Raw genomic sequence first — 16,041 nt, forward strand, 5'->3', positions numbered from 1 at the left:
CGGCTTTTATTACAAACTGCTAAATACTGTAGGCCTATAGAGGAAAATATATCGTATTATCGTAACTCCAGTCATTTCATACAATGTAGGTTTGTTTTCCAAAAACAACAACGTGCGATCTCAACAAAACAATAAAGGATTTCTCGATACCACATGCACAGACTACAAGTCATCGCGTTTTTTCCACATGCAAAGGTGAAGGTCATTTGAAGAAGACTTTGTACAATTTTCGTTGTTGGCTACTGCTTAGGCCTAGTACCCAGAATTTGTTAATATACGCAGGTGTAGCCTGTAGGAAGATATCAAAAAGTGGGGTGGGTGGGTACACACACGTATAAAATTAATATATAAACCATTGATGCCGCTTCCTACGCCAGTGATGTAGATAGGCCTATCAACTGCTGAGCATGGGTAATAATTAAATAAACGGAATATTCAAGAATAACCACTAACATTAAACAGTTCACATTTATTTCAGTGTTTCAGTTAATTGGGAATAAATTAATTTGAGTGATTTTAGCATGGGTCCGTTCAATAGGCTAATAAACATTAAAACTATAAGTCCATCCCACAGGGAACGCCTTAGCCCGAGTACTCTGACTGTAAGAGAGCTAGACGGACATTTGAACATAAACACGCTCTCATTATTTATGTCCAAATGTCCGTCTAGCTCTCTTACAGTCAGAGTACTCGGGTTAGAAATGCCTTTTTTATTACTATGAAATTTACTACAAGTTATTCATTTCTAAGCCGATTGATTTGTAAATTGCACACAAAATTAGTATTGTTTTGTTATTTCCAATACAAGTTGGATAAATCTGTGAACTTTTTGTGCAAACATCTATTTACCAACTTGGACAAATTTGTGCAGTCATCCTATGACAAAACTGGACAAAGCTGTGAAGTTTCTGTGCAGTCATCTACTGACTTTTATTGGTGAAAGGAATAGTTTGAACTTTTTTTGTTTTTCTGTCTTTTGAAAATGGCATGTGAAACTTAAAACTGACATTGACAGTGAGATTGTTTTTATTTTTCTCTGGGTGCAAAGAGTAAACTAAGATTTTTCAGATAGTTTGCCTTCATGTCTTTCATCTTGAGATTGAGTTTTTCTCTGGCAAACACATTTAAGGTAGGGTAACCTTTCTTTGAACTAAAAAAAAAAAAAAAAAAAATCATTATCATGGCTAGCTCTGGCTATGTAGAAAAGTTTGCCAAATTATCTATTAAATGCAAAAAATTACAGAAACTCACAGATATTTTCAACAAAATATCAATTATGAGATGCAATTCTTTCTCCAAATTAAAATAAAATTTGCCATTTGTGTTTAAAATTAGCAATTGGCGAATTTGGAGAGTGGCAGAGCTAGCCCTGATTATGTACTGGTATCCTACAGTTGTGTCTAACAATGGCTGAGGTAGAAACTAACTCTAGCCCCCAGTCCTCAGGATAGTAGCAATTTCTAAGGACAAGTACATTTAATTACTCTAATTCCCCAAGCCAGTTAGTAAAAAGTACAGTTTGTTTTGTTTAACAATACTACTAGATCACATTGTCATTAACGTAATCATCAGATACTGGATGTCAAACATTTGGTCAGTCTGACATGTAGTCTTCAAATGAAATTTCAGCTGTTTCCATTAGCAGCAAGGGATCTTTTATATGCAATTTTCCAGCACATACCTTTGACATTGAGTACCGCACTGGTATGAATCCATGAGACAGAATCCAATCAGTGAATAGGTTCACCAAGGTGATGTGACCCAAACACCTCAGGCAAGCACTACCAACTGAGCTTGCTCCTCCAACCCCTCCCTCATAAATCCATTTAGATGTATTTCAATATGACTATTATGCATTCATACTAAGGAGTTTTGTTTTCAAGTTCAGTCACAAATGTTGCATATCTGTTAGTCACATTGTTGCAATCATTAATAGGTGGACCAGTAATTTTTAATTTTTAATGGGGAATATAGTAAAATTGTTAGGCCAGAATTTCAACTCATGGATAATAGATTATTTTGTACTTTCAGAATTTTTAAATTTCGAAAAGTAATCTCCAATAGAGAGACATGCCAACATCTTGTACCATCAGACTACCCAATCTATATTGACAAGGTAAGTAAAGTGTATTTTCTTTCATTCTAAAGGCTGAGTTGCATCATAGCAGTACGTTGGTAGTTCTGTGGCAGCACACTGACTGTGAGATATCATTGATTCTTCACGGGCACATTAAAACTAAGCTTACAGAGATACCCGAGTTTGCCATCATTGAAACATGTTTCGGACTATTAGAATTACTGCTACTAAAATTACATATTTTCTTGTTTAAAATAACAGACCTCAGAGAATTGAAAATTGGCCATAAATATGTCACGTATAACGAATTCAGGTAATATAATGCACTGATGAAAAATGAGTTATGCAGACTTGCACAATTTTTGGGCAAACAAAAATATCGTTGTCACAATTTGCAGAGGCCTGTTAAAAAAGATTATTAATCTATATAATTTGTTGGCAATTTGTTTTAAAAAAATGTTTTTATTTGCACAAAGATGTTTAGTAAAAAAATGTGTTTTGAGTTGGTATGGGTTTAATGTGTTTTGAGTTGGTATGGGTTTAATGTGTTTTAGTATAAGTTTTAACATTATTCATTACAGAGTTAAATGCCAATTCATTAGTTCCCTTTTCACACAAACAGACTATAGTGGAAATATCCTAAAATATTACTCTAAATAATTTATGGTCATAAAGGACTGTTATATTTTTTTCACTCCAAAACTTGACAAGGTGTTTAATATAATTAACTAATTTGAGGAAATGTTTCTTTCTTTTTTTATTATCCTCTTAACAGATTTTTTCAAAAGTTGTAATTTCCCCCTGTAATTTACTAGTAGTATAAATTAATGTAAATTTATATTGAGAATTAAATCCATACCAATAGTACATACCATATACTGCATGGTGTAACCAGTAGATTCGAAATAACATTCATTCAGCTATTTTCCTGATGTTTTCTGTCGTTAGTTTTTATTTAATAAATACTCAGCCAAGTAAAAGTATTAAGATCATGTACTGTTGGATTATCTTTTCCATTCTCAGCTTCAAAAACCAAAGACATTTTTAGTCCGTTTTGATAAAGCTGCAAGGTGAGATACAGGTGTTGACTTTCAGCAGTGCTGATATCAACTTTTGCATTTAGCTGTTGACCAGATCAGTGAAACATGGTTTATAGTTGCACCTGTTGATGTTAAAAAATTAAATACGTTTATTGACTTTAATCTAATCTAATCTTAGTATTCTAAGTTAAAGACCATTTCTGACAAAATTATGGCAGTTATATTGTTTCTTTTTTCTTTTGGTTTTATATAATTTACATTAAATTGGTGCATGTAAAACTAATAACATGCAGTCATTTCTTTTGCCAATAAAATCTATTGAACAATAAACTGCTTTGGTTTCAAATTGTTAAAACTAAAATTTTTACATTAATGGAGTAAAATCCACAATTAATTATGGGTTTTTTCATAATTTTGTAAATGTAGCAGATTTGTTTGAAAAAATGGACATACATTTAAAAATCTGGTTTTGCATCATTAAACGTCATTATTTTCTCTTAGCTTGACATGCCTCAATAATCATAATCTAATTGCTATAGAAATGTTAATCACATATTAATTAATTTTTTGTTCAAGATTGTAATTTTATGAATTTCAGGATGAAATTCAAGGTGATTACAGAATCATGGAAGGTCATTTTATTTCACCATTTAAGAAATATATTCCTGAGGTTGTGCCTAAAGAAGTTGAATTAGCCAAGTGAGTTTACTTTTCCTGCATAATATTGTGTCAGCACGATGATTTAACTTGTGAACAGGCATCTGTCACGTCATGTTAATAATGTTTATGTAGTAGTGCTTATTTTAATCTGTTAATTCTCAGTCTGAATATACATATGTAGATTTGTATATTGATTCAACCACATCATTATGAATTGTTGCCCTTTTCAGTCTAAATATACATATGTAGATTTGTATATTGATTCAACCCTTCATTATGAATTGTTGCCCTTTTCAGTCTGAATATACATATGTAGATTTGTATATTGATTCAACCACATCATTATGAATTGTTGCCCTTTTCAGTCTAAATATACATATGTAGATTTGTATATGATTCGACCCTCCATTATGAAATGTTGTCCTTTTCAGTCTGAATATACCTATGTAGATTTGTATATTGATTCAACCCTTCATTATGAATTGTTGCCCTTTTCAGTCTGAATATACATATATAGATTTGTATATTGATTCAACCCTTCATTATGAAATGTTGTCCTTTTCAGTCTGAATATACCTATGTAAATTTGTATATTGATTCAACCCTTCATTTTGAATTGGTGCCCTTTTCAGTCTGAATATACATAAGTAGATTTGTATATGATTCGACCCTCCATAATGAAATGTTGTCCCTTTCAGTCTGAATATACCTATGTAAATTTGTATATTGATTCAACCATTCATTATGAATTGTTGCCCTTTTCAGTCTGAATATACATATGTAGATTTGTATATTGATTCAACCCTTCATTTTGAATTGGTGCCCTTTTCAGTCTGAATATACATAAGTAGATTTGTATATGATTCGACCCTCCATAATGATATGATGTCCCTTTTAGACTGAATATAGATATGTATATTTGTATATGAATCGACCCTCCTCAAACTGATGCATTATATGCATGTTTGTGTTATAGTTTTCAGGTGATACTGCCGAAGAACTGGAAACATAGCAAGTTGAAGCCTGTCTGTCTTCATCTGGCCGGAACCGGGGACCATGTGAGTTGAAGAAAGTTTGACTTTTATTATTCAGATTTGGTGCATGCATAAAAAGACACACATTTTAGATATTTGAAAAATATTTATTAGCAATCTATTTATGTTGGGCTCAACTGTATGATCTTAAAGCTTGTTGTGGCATATTCAACCAGTCCTGGAACTCCCAAGTTGCTGGAAGGAAGTCATCATAACACCCATCTTGAAGAAGAAAAAGGACAAGCACAAAAAGACTAGCTATCTGCCCCATCAGCCTCCTCAGCTGTCTTAGCAAAACCATGGAGGGCATGGTCAACAGGTGCCTCAAACACCACCTAGAGAAGAATGGCCTCTTAAGTTCCATACAGTCAGGTTTCAGACCAGATAGCGCTCCTAACTCAGGACATTGAAGATGGTTTCCAACAGAAGATGAAAACCATTGCCGTCTTTGTCGACCTGACCAAGGCCTTTGACAAAGTGTGTAAAGAAGGTTGCCTTCTGAAGCTCCTCAAAAAGAAAGTCTCTGGCAGAATGCACCAATGGATCCACAGCTACCTGTTTCAAAGATCAGCCCTCCTAAAACTGGATGGTCAGATGAGCAAGCTAGTGAAGATCCGAGAGGGTGTACCGCAAGGGGGAGTAATCTCGCCAACACTCTTCGTGGTCTTCATAGATGACATCGCTGACCAGCTATCCACCCACATCTCCAGAGCACTTCATGCTGACGACCTAGCAGTGTGGACCAAAGCAGAACAGACTAATGCAGCAGCACATAGGATGCAGGTGACATTGAACTCGATCTGACTGGGCCAAAGAGTGGATGGTCACGATAAATAGAACAAAAACCGAAGCTACATGTTTTTCCCTCTCCTCCAAGAAAGAAAAGTTCAGCCTGCAGATTGATAACCAGGACATTCCGCAGCATGACAACCCAACCTACCTTGGGGTGATACTGGAGAGGAGGCTCACATGGTCCCCTCACATCAACGTGATTCACAGTAAAGTCACCAAGAAGATGGCCGTGATGAAGAAACTGGCTGGCACAAAGGGGGGTGCCAACATGAAGATCCTGACCCAAGTATACACAGGATCTGTCCGACCCCACATGGAATACGCCTCCACCTCCTGGTCTACAGCAGCAAAAAGCAACACATACCATTTGGACAAGACGCAGAATGCCAGCCTCCGAGTCATCACAGGTGGCATGAAGACCACCCCCATAGCTGCAATGGAGAAGATATCTGGCCTACTCTCACTCAAAGAGAGAAGAGACGAGAAGCTCCTGAGACAAAGTGAAAAAATTAAGAGGCTTCCATCTCACCCACTGCACTCCAAGCTCCAGTCTCTGACCAAGAACCGCATCAAACGGCAGAGTCCAAATCACCTGATTACGGCTCTTCAGAAAAAACATGGTGAACAACAGGAAGTGCTCCAAGACTGAGGAATGGTCAGTGGATTTCCCACCTGTCATCCTTGGCGTTCATGGAGTCGGAGCAAAAGAAGACCATGCAGCAGTAGAAGTGAAATCCCTGACCCTTGAAATGCTGGACAGGTACTACCCACCCACCATCTGGACCCAAGTCTACACAGATGGCTCTGCAGAAAGTGCTGTGCGAAATGGGGGAGGTGGTGTCTACATACAGTATCCTGACGGCAGCTCTGACACCAAGTCTGTCGCCACTGGTCAGTTCTCCACCAACTTCAGAGCTGAAACCTGTGCCTTACTTCATGCTGCTCAGATCCTGAATGAAAGAGACGACCCATTTTCTCACACAGTCTTCCTCACTGATTGCCGAGCCCTTCTCCAGAGTCTTCAGTCCACACAGATAGACAAGATCCTCCAGGATACCAGAAGGGTACTCCAAACACTGGGCTCCAAAACAAAACTGGTGTTAAAGTGGACCCACTCCCACTGTGATGTTATGGAAAATGAAAAAGCTGACAGATTCTCCAAGCTGGGCAGCAAACAGGAGCAAACTGCCCACCATATGTCATACGGTGAAGTCAAGACCCTTCTAAAAAAACTACTTCAAGAACATGTGGAGGCAGCGTCTGCAGATAGGGCCTGAAGGGAATGGCATCTACCAGCTGAACAGGTCACAACAGGTCACCATCTTCAGGCTGAGAACAGGACATTGTCAGCTCCTCTCGCATCTCTTCAGGCTGAAAATCTCTCACACAGACGAGTGCCCATGTGGCACTGGTCCACAGACAACAGGCGACATTCTCCAATCCTGTCCCACCTTCGACACTCTGCGACAGCAAACGTGGCCCAGTGCAGTGGACCTAAGGGAGAAGCTGTGGGGACCGGCGACATCGCTAAGGCTGACTGCAGACTTCGTCCACAATACCAGACTACCCATCTAACATGGCCGGGATCACAGAAGAAAAAGAAGAGGCATCAGTGTCAAAACAAAATTAATAGATTACTGCAGTGCTTAATTAAAAGAAAAACATAACAAATTAAACTAAATGGATTATCATCATTTTGTGATTTTCCTTGCAGCCCCAGTGTATTTTTTATAAGATTTAACAAATCTATTGTAATATATTAGAGTACTATGATAGGTTTAGAAAAGAATAAAGATGTATGATGGTGTACCATATTGAGGTTTTTTTTACATAACTTTTTTAATAATACTCATAAGAATTGAAGGTTTAGACAGTGTTTAATATATTGTGATTCAATAATTGTTTGTTTAGGGCTATTGGAGAAGGCGTACCTTGATGGCAAAACCCTTACTGAAGGAAGCTGGCATCGCATCCGTCCTACTAGAAAATCCTTACTGTATCCTTGGTGACAAATTTCAGAGAGATTTATGCTGATACTGCACGAAATTGACAAATTAAGTGTTCTACAGGTTTATATTTGGGTTGCCTGTTTAAAGGAATAAAATCTAGGTCATAATTACTATTGACAAAATTATATATATATAATTTTCTTTTCATACTTTAACCTGACTTCAACCCGGGGCTAGCTCTGGATCAGCAGAAAATTTCACTAAATTATATATTAAACTTCAAAATTTTATAGATACCCAGTTATTTAAAACAAAATATCAAGTAATACTTGAAATTCTTTCACCAAATTTAGTCCATTTAGATGGTGACAACATTTGCATTTAGCTCAATTATGTTTTCACATTTATGTTTATCTACATGTATGTTAAAGCAATCCCGGTTTTTAATTAATGTTTTTAATATTTAACTTTATATTTTTTTTCTCAAATAGAACTACATTGCAGGCTTCACGTGAGGTCAAAATCATAGAGCGAGGGAGCGAAGTCACTTCTCTCTCAAACTTTAGAGAGGGCAAAGTTTTTAACAGCAGGGTGACTTGAATTTGTAATAATAAAAAAAATATTAAATAAATAAAATATGTAAAAAGAAGTTATCTTAATACAGGTGCAACTTTTACATTCTGTATTTTAATTTATTTAAAAAAAATGTTTACTGTCTGTACTGCTAATTGATGGATATGACATTGTGTTCTATAGTTTTTTTTAAATCACCTTTCCACATGTTGCCTTCTTTAGAAGTAATGAAATGTAATTGAAAATCACTAATTTAACCATTTAGAATTCATTCTCTCACAAGTTTGTCTTCTCATTTTATTTAATAACTTCCATGCAGAGTATTGTCCTAGTAGATTAATCTACCATAGTCAATTAAATGCGTTCCACAGTCACAGTTTCTTAATTGATACACTGTAGTGGTCAGACTGAATAGGTACTTGTATCAGTGAAGGTGTGAACATTTCTTATCTGCTGCACTGTGTCACTGTTGTTTAAAATAATTTTTTTTTATAGAATTTAAGTGGCCGCTTAAAACGGGTGAATAGGACAGGTCGACACTTATTATTATTAAAAATCCGCTAGGACAGATTTGCCTGTATTATTTTATAATTTCGACTATCTATCTGTCGAGGTCTGGTGCTCCAAACGAATATTTTTTTTCAATGTATTTTACGGTGGAGCATGACCCAAACTCCCTAAAAAATTTACTCGACATAGTCTAGATCCCCACCCGTGTACAATTTCTGGCACATTCGCCTGAAAATATGCTTCAACAGTCAATAGCACATGTAGGCTAACTATTAGTGCCAGACACAGGTGTTGTCTGAACTAGACCCTCTATCTGTGAGCCTGTCACACGATTTTGTGGCGCCAGTCTCTCTTTGAACACACAGACACTTCATACTTAATTATTATCTATGAATAGGTGTTCCTCAAGTTCTTCACCATTCATCCGTGATGTGTACCTTGCAAGTGATGACTTTAAAAAGGCGACACAGATTTCGTCTTACAGTGACTGGTACAGCGCAAAGTCAGGCTGGTCAGAGCGAAGTTTGGGCTCACTTTACCCGGTCGTATGAGCCCTGTATTGTAGACTAGTTGTTGATTTTACATCCATGAAGCCATTTAATTTAACATAATTTTTGTTTATTTCTTATTTTCAAATCACCTTTATGATATTTTAATTCTGAATAATTATTAAATGTGAACAACCTGGACTCCTTATGATGTCGTAAAGTTCTGTTTCTTAACTAACATCACAGATGGTCAAAGAAAGCCAAAGAAGCAGCTGTAAGTATTAAATTAAAGTTTTAGTTTACCAATATCTGCAATAATCAAAATTTCAGTACATTTTCCAAGAGTTTGAAATGTATGTTTACATGTGTGAGTACTTTCATAAACGTGAAAATATTAGTATAGGATGAACATTATATTAATAATCAGTCTCAATGGTGTCGTGGTTAAGCTATTGGACATGAGGCTGGTAGGTACTGGGTTCCCACCCTGGTACCGGCTCCCACCCAGAGCAAGTTTTAATGACTCATTGGGTAGGTGTAAGACCACTACACCCTCTTCTCTGTCACTAACCACTAACAACTAACTCACTGTTCTGGACAGACAGCCCAGATAGTTGAGGTATGTGCCCATGACAGCGTGCTTGAACCTTAATCAGATACAAGCACAGAAATAAGTTGAAATGAAATTATATTAATATGGCGAGGTGAGATTGTAATTTTAATGTCTTCTGCATTTTTGGCTATTTGCAAAAATGTATTATACACATCTTTACCTGTTGTATGGTTTCAGATCAAGAACTCTGCTATGCTACACATTTAGGTTAACTGTCGTATTTAGACAGCTTTTTTTTTACAGTTTTGCTTTGTATTTCAGACGTTCCAGTCTTCATAATGTCTCAGATCTCTTTGTCATGGGTGGTTCCTTAATCCTTGAGTCACAAGTTTTGTTTCATTGGTTTGAACGCCAGGGCTGGGGACCAATCGGTATCACTGGTATATCAATGGGTGGACATGTAAGTGTTTAGTCAGTGTTTATGCTATATAACATTAGTATGAACAATTCTATGTATATTTGAAAATTGTGTCCATGGCTTGAACATAATGGCAGCACTGATGGCAATTGGCTGCCAATCGGAAGAGTAGCCCATGTAGTGGCGACAGCGGGTTTCCTCTCAAAATCTGTGTGGTCCTTAACCATATGTCTGACGCCATATAACTGTAAATAAAATGTGTTGAGTGCGTCGTTAAATAAAACACATCTTTCTTTCTTGATGGCAATTGCCATAGCTGTGATATCAGTTACCATAGCTGTGATATCAGTTGCCATAGCTGTGATATCAGTTGCCGTAGCTGTGATATCAGTTGCCATAGCTGTGATATCAATTGCCTTAGGGCTGTTTTTTTCCTCTCGATAAAAGTTATTGTTGTTAGTTGAAAGGATAAACAATTTTGTTTAACTTTTGTGTTTATTGTTGCAAAGGTTTAAAATTGCCATAGGGAAGGATTTTGCCAATGGCAGAAACCTTTCAAAAGTGCCACATGGTAACTAATTTGTAAATTCGAGCCATAAATGTTTTGCTCAATGTTTTTCTGTTTGAAAATATCAATACAGTGAACTTAGTAATTGATTATAATTGATTAATTGTGTTCTGTCTGTGAAAGTGTAAAATATTTGTTATTACCACTAGAATTGCCTTTAATTTTTTTCAGAGAGTAAGATGGATGAAAATCAGTTCCCATAAATTTTCTGAGTGTTCTGATCCATACCCTCAAAATTGCATTGACATTTTTTATTTTAAAAAGGTTAAACACTAATTGACTTCAGTTGCATGATTTTCTAAATCCAGTGATTAATAAGTCAATGTGCTCTAGTGGAGTCATTAAACAAAAGAAGCTTTAACTTTTAAATTATTAATTATTGATTAAACAATGTGCTAGGATGTCAATAAACTTTTTTTTTTTAATGCATGTCAAAGACTGGTTTGTTCATTTGTCCGTCCTTAAACTTTTAGTTTCTGGGGCATATCTTTCTTATCAATTCATATAGGATCATCAACCCTTACATGTAGGTACGTCTTTAGATGGTGGTGTATTGCATGCCATAACTAGGTCACCGCGACCTACTTTTCATAGAAGGAAATCCGTATACAGGCCATATGCTCATAAATCAGTAGTTGGTCCAAAACCTGTTGTTAATCTATCCCATTGCAAAAAGTTCACATAATTATAATCCTATCACACATGTAACACATTCAGTAATCCTGGTGGGCGTATCATGTACATCACTGGCACCCTTGATCCTCTTTCACTCATGTAACACATTCAGTAATCCTGGTGGGCGTATCATGTACCTCACTGGCACCCTTGATCTTCTTTCACACATGTAACACATTCAGTAATCCTGGTGGGCGTATCATGTACCTCACTGGCACCCTTGATCTTCTTTCACACATGTAACACATCAGTAATCCTGGTGGGCGTATCATGTACATCACTGGCATCTTGATCCTCTTTCACACATGTAACACATTCAGTAATCCTGGTGGGTGTATCATGTACCTCACTGGCACCCTTGATCTTCTTTCACACATGTAACACATTCAGTAATCCTGGTGGGCGTATCATGTACATCACTGGCATCTTGATCCTCTTTCACATATGTAACACATTCAGTAATCCTGGTGGGTGTATCATGTACCTCACTGGCACCCTTGATCTTCTTTCACACTTGTAACAAATTATTTAGCCTCTACAGATGAAAATGTTTGATTAAATTTAGTAGAAATATGAATAAGTAAGTTGTAAATGACTCTAAAACAAACTAATTTTGTTTTCAGATGGCATCTCTTGCAGCGACAAACTGGCCGAAGCCGATTTCTCTGATCCCGTGTCTGTCATGGAGCACGGCTTCCTGTGTGTTCACTCAGGTCAGCACCATCACAGTGTCAGTCTAACTCGATACGGGTTAATGTTTGAAAATATCAGACGAGTAATTAAAGGGACATACCCTAGTTTTTAAACACTAAAGCATATTTTTTACTATTTGAGCTATTTTTAATAACTAAAATCATACCTTACTTAGATTTTATTGTTTAGATTATCCATTTCCATACATGCAAAGTGGTTTTGGCCATCCTAGTGTTTTTAATATCACAAAATGTATTTCTCATATGTTTAAAAACGCATGTGTGTCTGAGAAGTAACAGCTATGGAGTCCAGTTTTAATCTATTTTTAGAGGGTATTTCACCATTTCAAGTCACAGACTCCTGTTTCACTCAATTGTAACTTTATCCAAATGTGTTACAGGTTTGTAGATTAACTAAACTAAGTATTAATTTTCACGGGTTGAAACTAGGGTCTGTCCCTTTAATCACTCACCTCATAGGCTCCTGGTCTGGTACTTGTAAACCTTTTTGAATATAGACTCATGACTCCAATAGAGTGTGATACTTTAAAGTCATGGCAAACTGCATGCATGTGACGTCATTAGAGATTGAGTCTAGACTCTAAAAGGTTTACAGCATGGGCCCAGGTGAGTGATTAGTATTCTGCAGGAAACATGTTATGTATAGGACGTACAATGACAAAAAGATGTCTTGAACAGCACAGACATAAATGATCCCAACTTACAGTAACAAAAATAACTATCAAACACGGGGGCTGGCTGGGGTTAAACCAGCTTTTATTCCAGTGGAAAGCATGCTTAGTAAATTCTTTTTTTTTTTCTAACTAATGATGCACTGGTTTAAAGTGATTACTTACCACAAGATAGTGATAAAAAAACAAAAAACAATCTGCTCCCCCTTCCCCCCAAGTAACTTAATAAGATGTTGAAACATAATCAAAACCGGTTTTGGCATCTGCAGTAAAATACACTAAAATTGCTTCGTTTGTTGTGTTTTTTGTATTATTACGATATTGCAGTATACTGTATATTGTGGTCATGTATTGTTTTTCTTGTAGGGTGTAATGAGTGGCGCCATTCCATGGGACGTTTTACAATCACAGTATTTTCAGGATTCTGTTTATGAGAAAGAGATTAAAAAATTAATCCAGTCTCCTGGTCAGGTTAGTGTGGTTGTGTATGTGGGGATTATGTGTTGTGTTTGTGAGTGTGTTTGTGTGTGTGTGTAATGTAAGATATGACAGATTGCATACTAGTTAGAACTTTCCACTGTTGGATAGGTTTGATACAGCTAATAGGTTTTAATAGATATACAATTCATAAGTTTAGACATAATGAGTTCTATGTTTATCTTCACTTGTTTTCTATTTATAAAATAGACATACTAAATGAGTTACCATTAGATACCATTTATCTTTTGAGTTGCAAAACATATCTAACAAGCAAAATTGTATCTATAATAAGAATGTAATCTGGGTAATCTGTTTCACGTACTTTGTGGGTGTGTGGGTAATTTATGGCATGCTTCCATCAGAGAACTGTTCAAGCACGCCTGTCATGGGCACAACCTCTGACTTCGGCAGAGAGCTCCGTCCATGACAAGAGGTTACCATGTACAGAGCAATCAATTAGGAGTTGTAATTTTTTTCATTGTATGATATGGTTTAGGCAACCAGGTTATCACCTCGAGCAGCCAGTCGTATGTTTTTAAGTTGTTATCACACATAAGTGTGTTATTAGTGTGTGTTACCTTAAATAACAAATGGTGTTCTCATAAATGGATGTTTAAAAATGCTCTTTATACAATAAGGGAATGTTGTAGAAAAGTGTTCGAGATTATTGTGTGCAGTCAATAGTAATGCAGATAAATTAAATACACAATATCAAGAAGTTACTGAAGTTAGGGTTAAGTTGCCACTCGGCAAATGACAGGTATGAATTCAATCTGGATTTGTTAAATGCATTCCATATTATTTATTTCATGTCAAAATCTTGTTATTACTAATGAGAATAGCCATCATTTGATTTTACAATTCATATTAGCATAAAATATACATGTGTGTATCATGTTTTGTTTTCAGAAACAGAACTCAGCTTATACGTTAGGACAGCAGTTTGTTCAAGAAATGGATAACAACATGGTTGATGTGTGGAAAAAACCTATGACCAATGCTCCAACACTGACAGAAAACAGAGACCTGGGCGTACCGTCCAAAAACTACAGTCTCCAAAACCCAGGTTCAACTTCAGGATCAATAAATCGAAACTTCAGTTCTGTTAGTGTGTTGCAGGCATCAGCTGCGAATCCTGAAGACACTGGCATTTTAAAATCGAGCAGCTCGCAAGATAACATAACGCAAAAGGCTAACATCATGTCAGCGCTTAATGCAGAAGAGCCGAGTTTAAAACATTCTGAGTCGAAATCTCAGCTCTCGGGAGTCACGAAGACGTTGAGTCCGGATGCTGACAACAAGAAGAAATTAGCCGAGATGTTAAGGCAGGAGACATTTGACTTCATGGTGGGAATGATGGACGAATGCACTCACCTTGCCAACTTCTCGGTACCCTTTGACCCCGAACTCATCATCATTGTGGCAGCCAATCAAGATGCCTACGTGCCTAGGAACCAAGTGCAAAGTCTCAGTGACCTCTGGCCTGGAGCTGAAGTGCGCTACATTGACAGAGGTCATGTGACAGCCTTCTTGCTGGAGACCCAGGCATTTCGGTTTGTATAATTTGTGTAATGTATAATTAAAGGCACAGACCCTAGTTATTAGGCAGGGTAAAATATTCTTAGCTATTAACCTCGAGTCTACTGGATTAATTTTTGACAAAAAACACATTGAGTGGGTACAAGTTTATAATTTACTTGTATATATATTCACTTAAATGTTTTATAAATAAATAAAATAAAGTTCATATTTGAATCTGTAAGTATTATTTTCGTGGGTTTTTATAATTTTTATGATATTTTTTATCAGTTATTATTGCTTAAAGGGACACACCCTAGTTACGGCTAGTTGTTAACCATTACAGCGTTTTTTTTCCGCTATTAAACCCAATTTTTCACAAATAAAATTGCACTTTACTTACCGTTTATTATTTAGAATATACATTTCCATTCACCTGAAGTGTTTTTTGGTAATCCTGGTAATCCTGGTGTTTGTAATACCACAAAATGCATTTTTCGTATTTCTGAAAAACGGGCGCACATTTGAGAAAAAAACGTTGAGCAGACAAGGTCTAATCTATTTTTAGACGGGATATTTGTCACAGACGTTGGTATACCACGCGACCGTTATCATTTTGGTTCGGTTTGTTTTCTCGTGCACGGTTCGCGCAATCAACATCCGATTTGTTGTTGTTCATTTGTGAGATTTTTCTTCACAGTTCGTGAACATTTTCAGTAACAGTAAAGTTCAGACAAGTAAGTATCTCAATACAAAACGTTACAAACCCTTAAAACCAATAATTTTGCTAAGTCCTACGATATCTGGAGAGGGGATACAACCAGGACAGAACAGTTGGAACATGTCCAGGAGAGGTGAAAAGAACGCACCCCAAGTCTGTGAAATTTGTCGTGACGTAGGCAGTGTTGTGCTTCGAGCGACATCTACCGGTGACATCAGAATACAAACTTTCAAAATTATTTCAAGCAATTGGGACATGGGGATTCCCATGGTATTTATCGATATAAAACCTGCTTTTTCACTCCATTTGATAAAAACGTGATCTAAGTGTGTTACAGGTTTGTAGATTAACCAAATTATAATTTATTTTCGCTGGATGGAACTAGGGTGTGCGGCTTTAAAATTAGGCAAAAAAAAGAAAGTTGCATTTACTTGCAGGCATTTGTGGCCAGCTGTCCAGTATTTCCGATAACAGTGGTTTTCTGACCAGAATTGTTTTTAAATGAACTACGATTCATATCCCAATATTTGGTGATATTCGTTGTTGGTAAAACAATCAAATTTATTATCGAATCAGCTGTCACAATTGGCTATCAATCCCT

General features: G+C 36.5%; 1 protein-coding gene across 1 annotated transcript in view; it reads left to right on the forward strand.

The window, feature by feature from the left end:
• The window catches only part of LOC121374775 (B-box type zinc finger protein ncl-1-like), a 75,291-nt gene that overhangs the window by 57,613 nt on the left and 1,637 nt on the right, over positions 1-16,041 (forward strand). The window contains exons 4-12 of the mRNA XM_041501883.1: positions 2,032-2,116; positions 3,716-3,816; positions 4,754-4,835; positions 7,515-7,599; positions 9,370-9,397; positions 9,998-10,136; positions 11,961-12,050; positions 13,088-13,192; positions 14,111-14,754. Of these exons, the coding sequence (XP_041357817.1) occupies positions 2,032-2,116; positions 3,716-3,816; positions 4,754-4,835; positions 7,515-7,599; positions 9,370-9,397; positions 9,998-10,136; positions 11,961-12,050; positions 13,088-13,192; positions 14,111-14,754 (1,359 nt within the window). The remainder of the gene's footprint in view (positions 1-2,031; positions 2,117-3,715; positions 3,817-4,753; positions 4,836-7,514; positions 7,600-9,369; positions 9,398-9,997; positions 10,137-11,960; positions 12,051-13,087; positions 13,193-14,110; positions 14,755-16,041) is intronic.

Source organism: Gigantopelta aegis, chromosome 6, assembly GCF_016097555.1.
Source record: "Gigantopelta aegis isolate Gae_Host chromosome 6, Gae_host_genome, whole genome shotgun sequence".
NCBI lineage: Eukaryota > Metazoa > Mollusca > Gastropoda > Neomphalida > Peltospiridae > Gigantopelta > Gigantopelta aegis.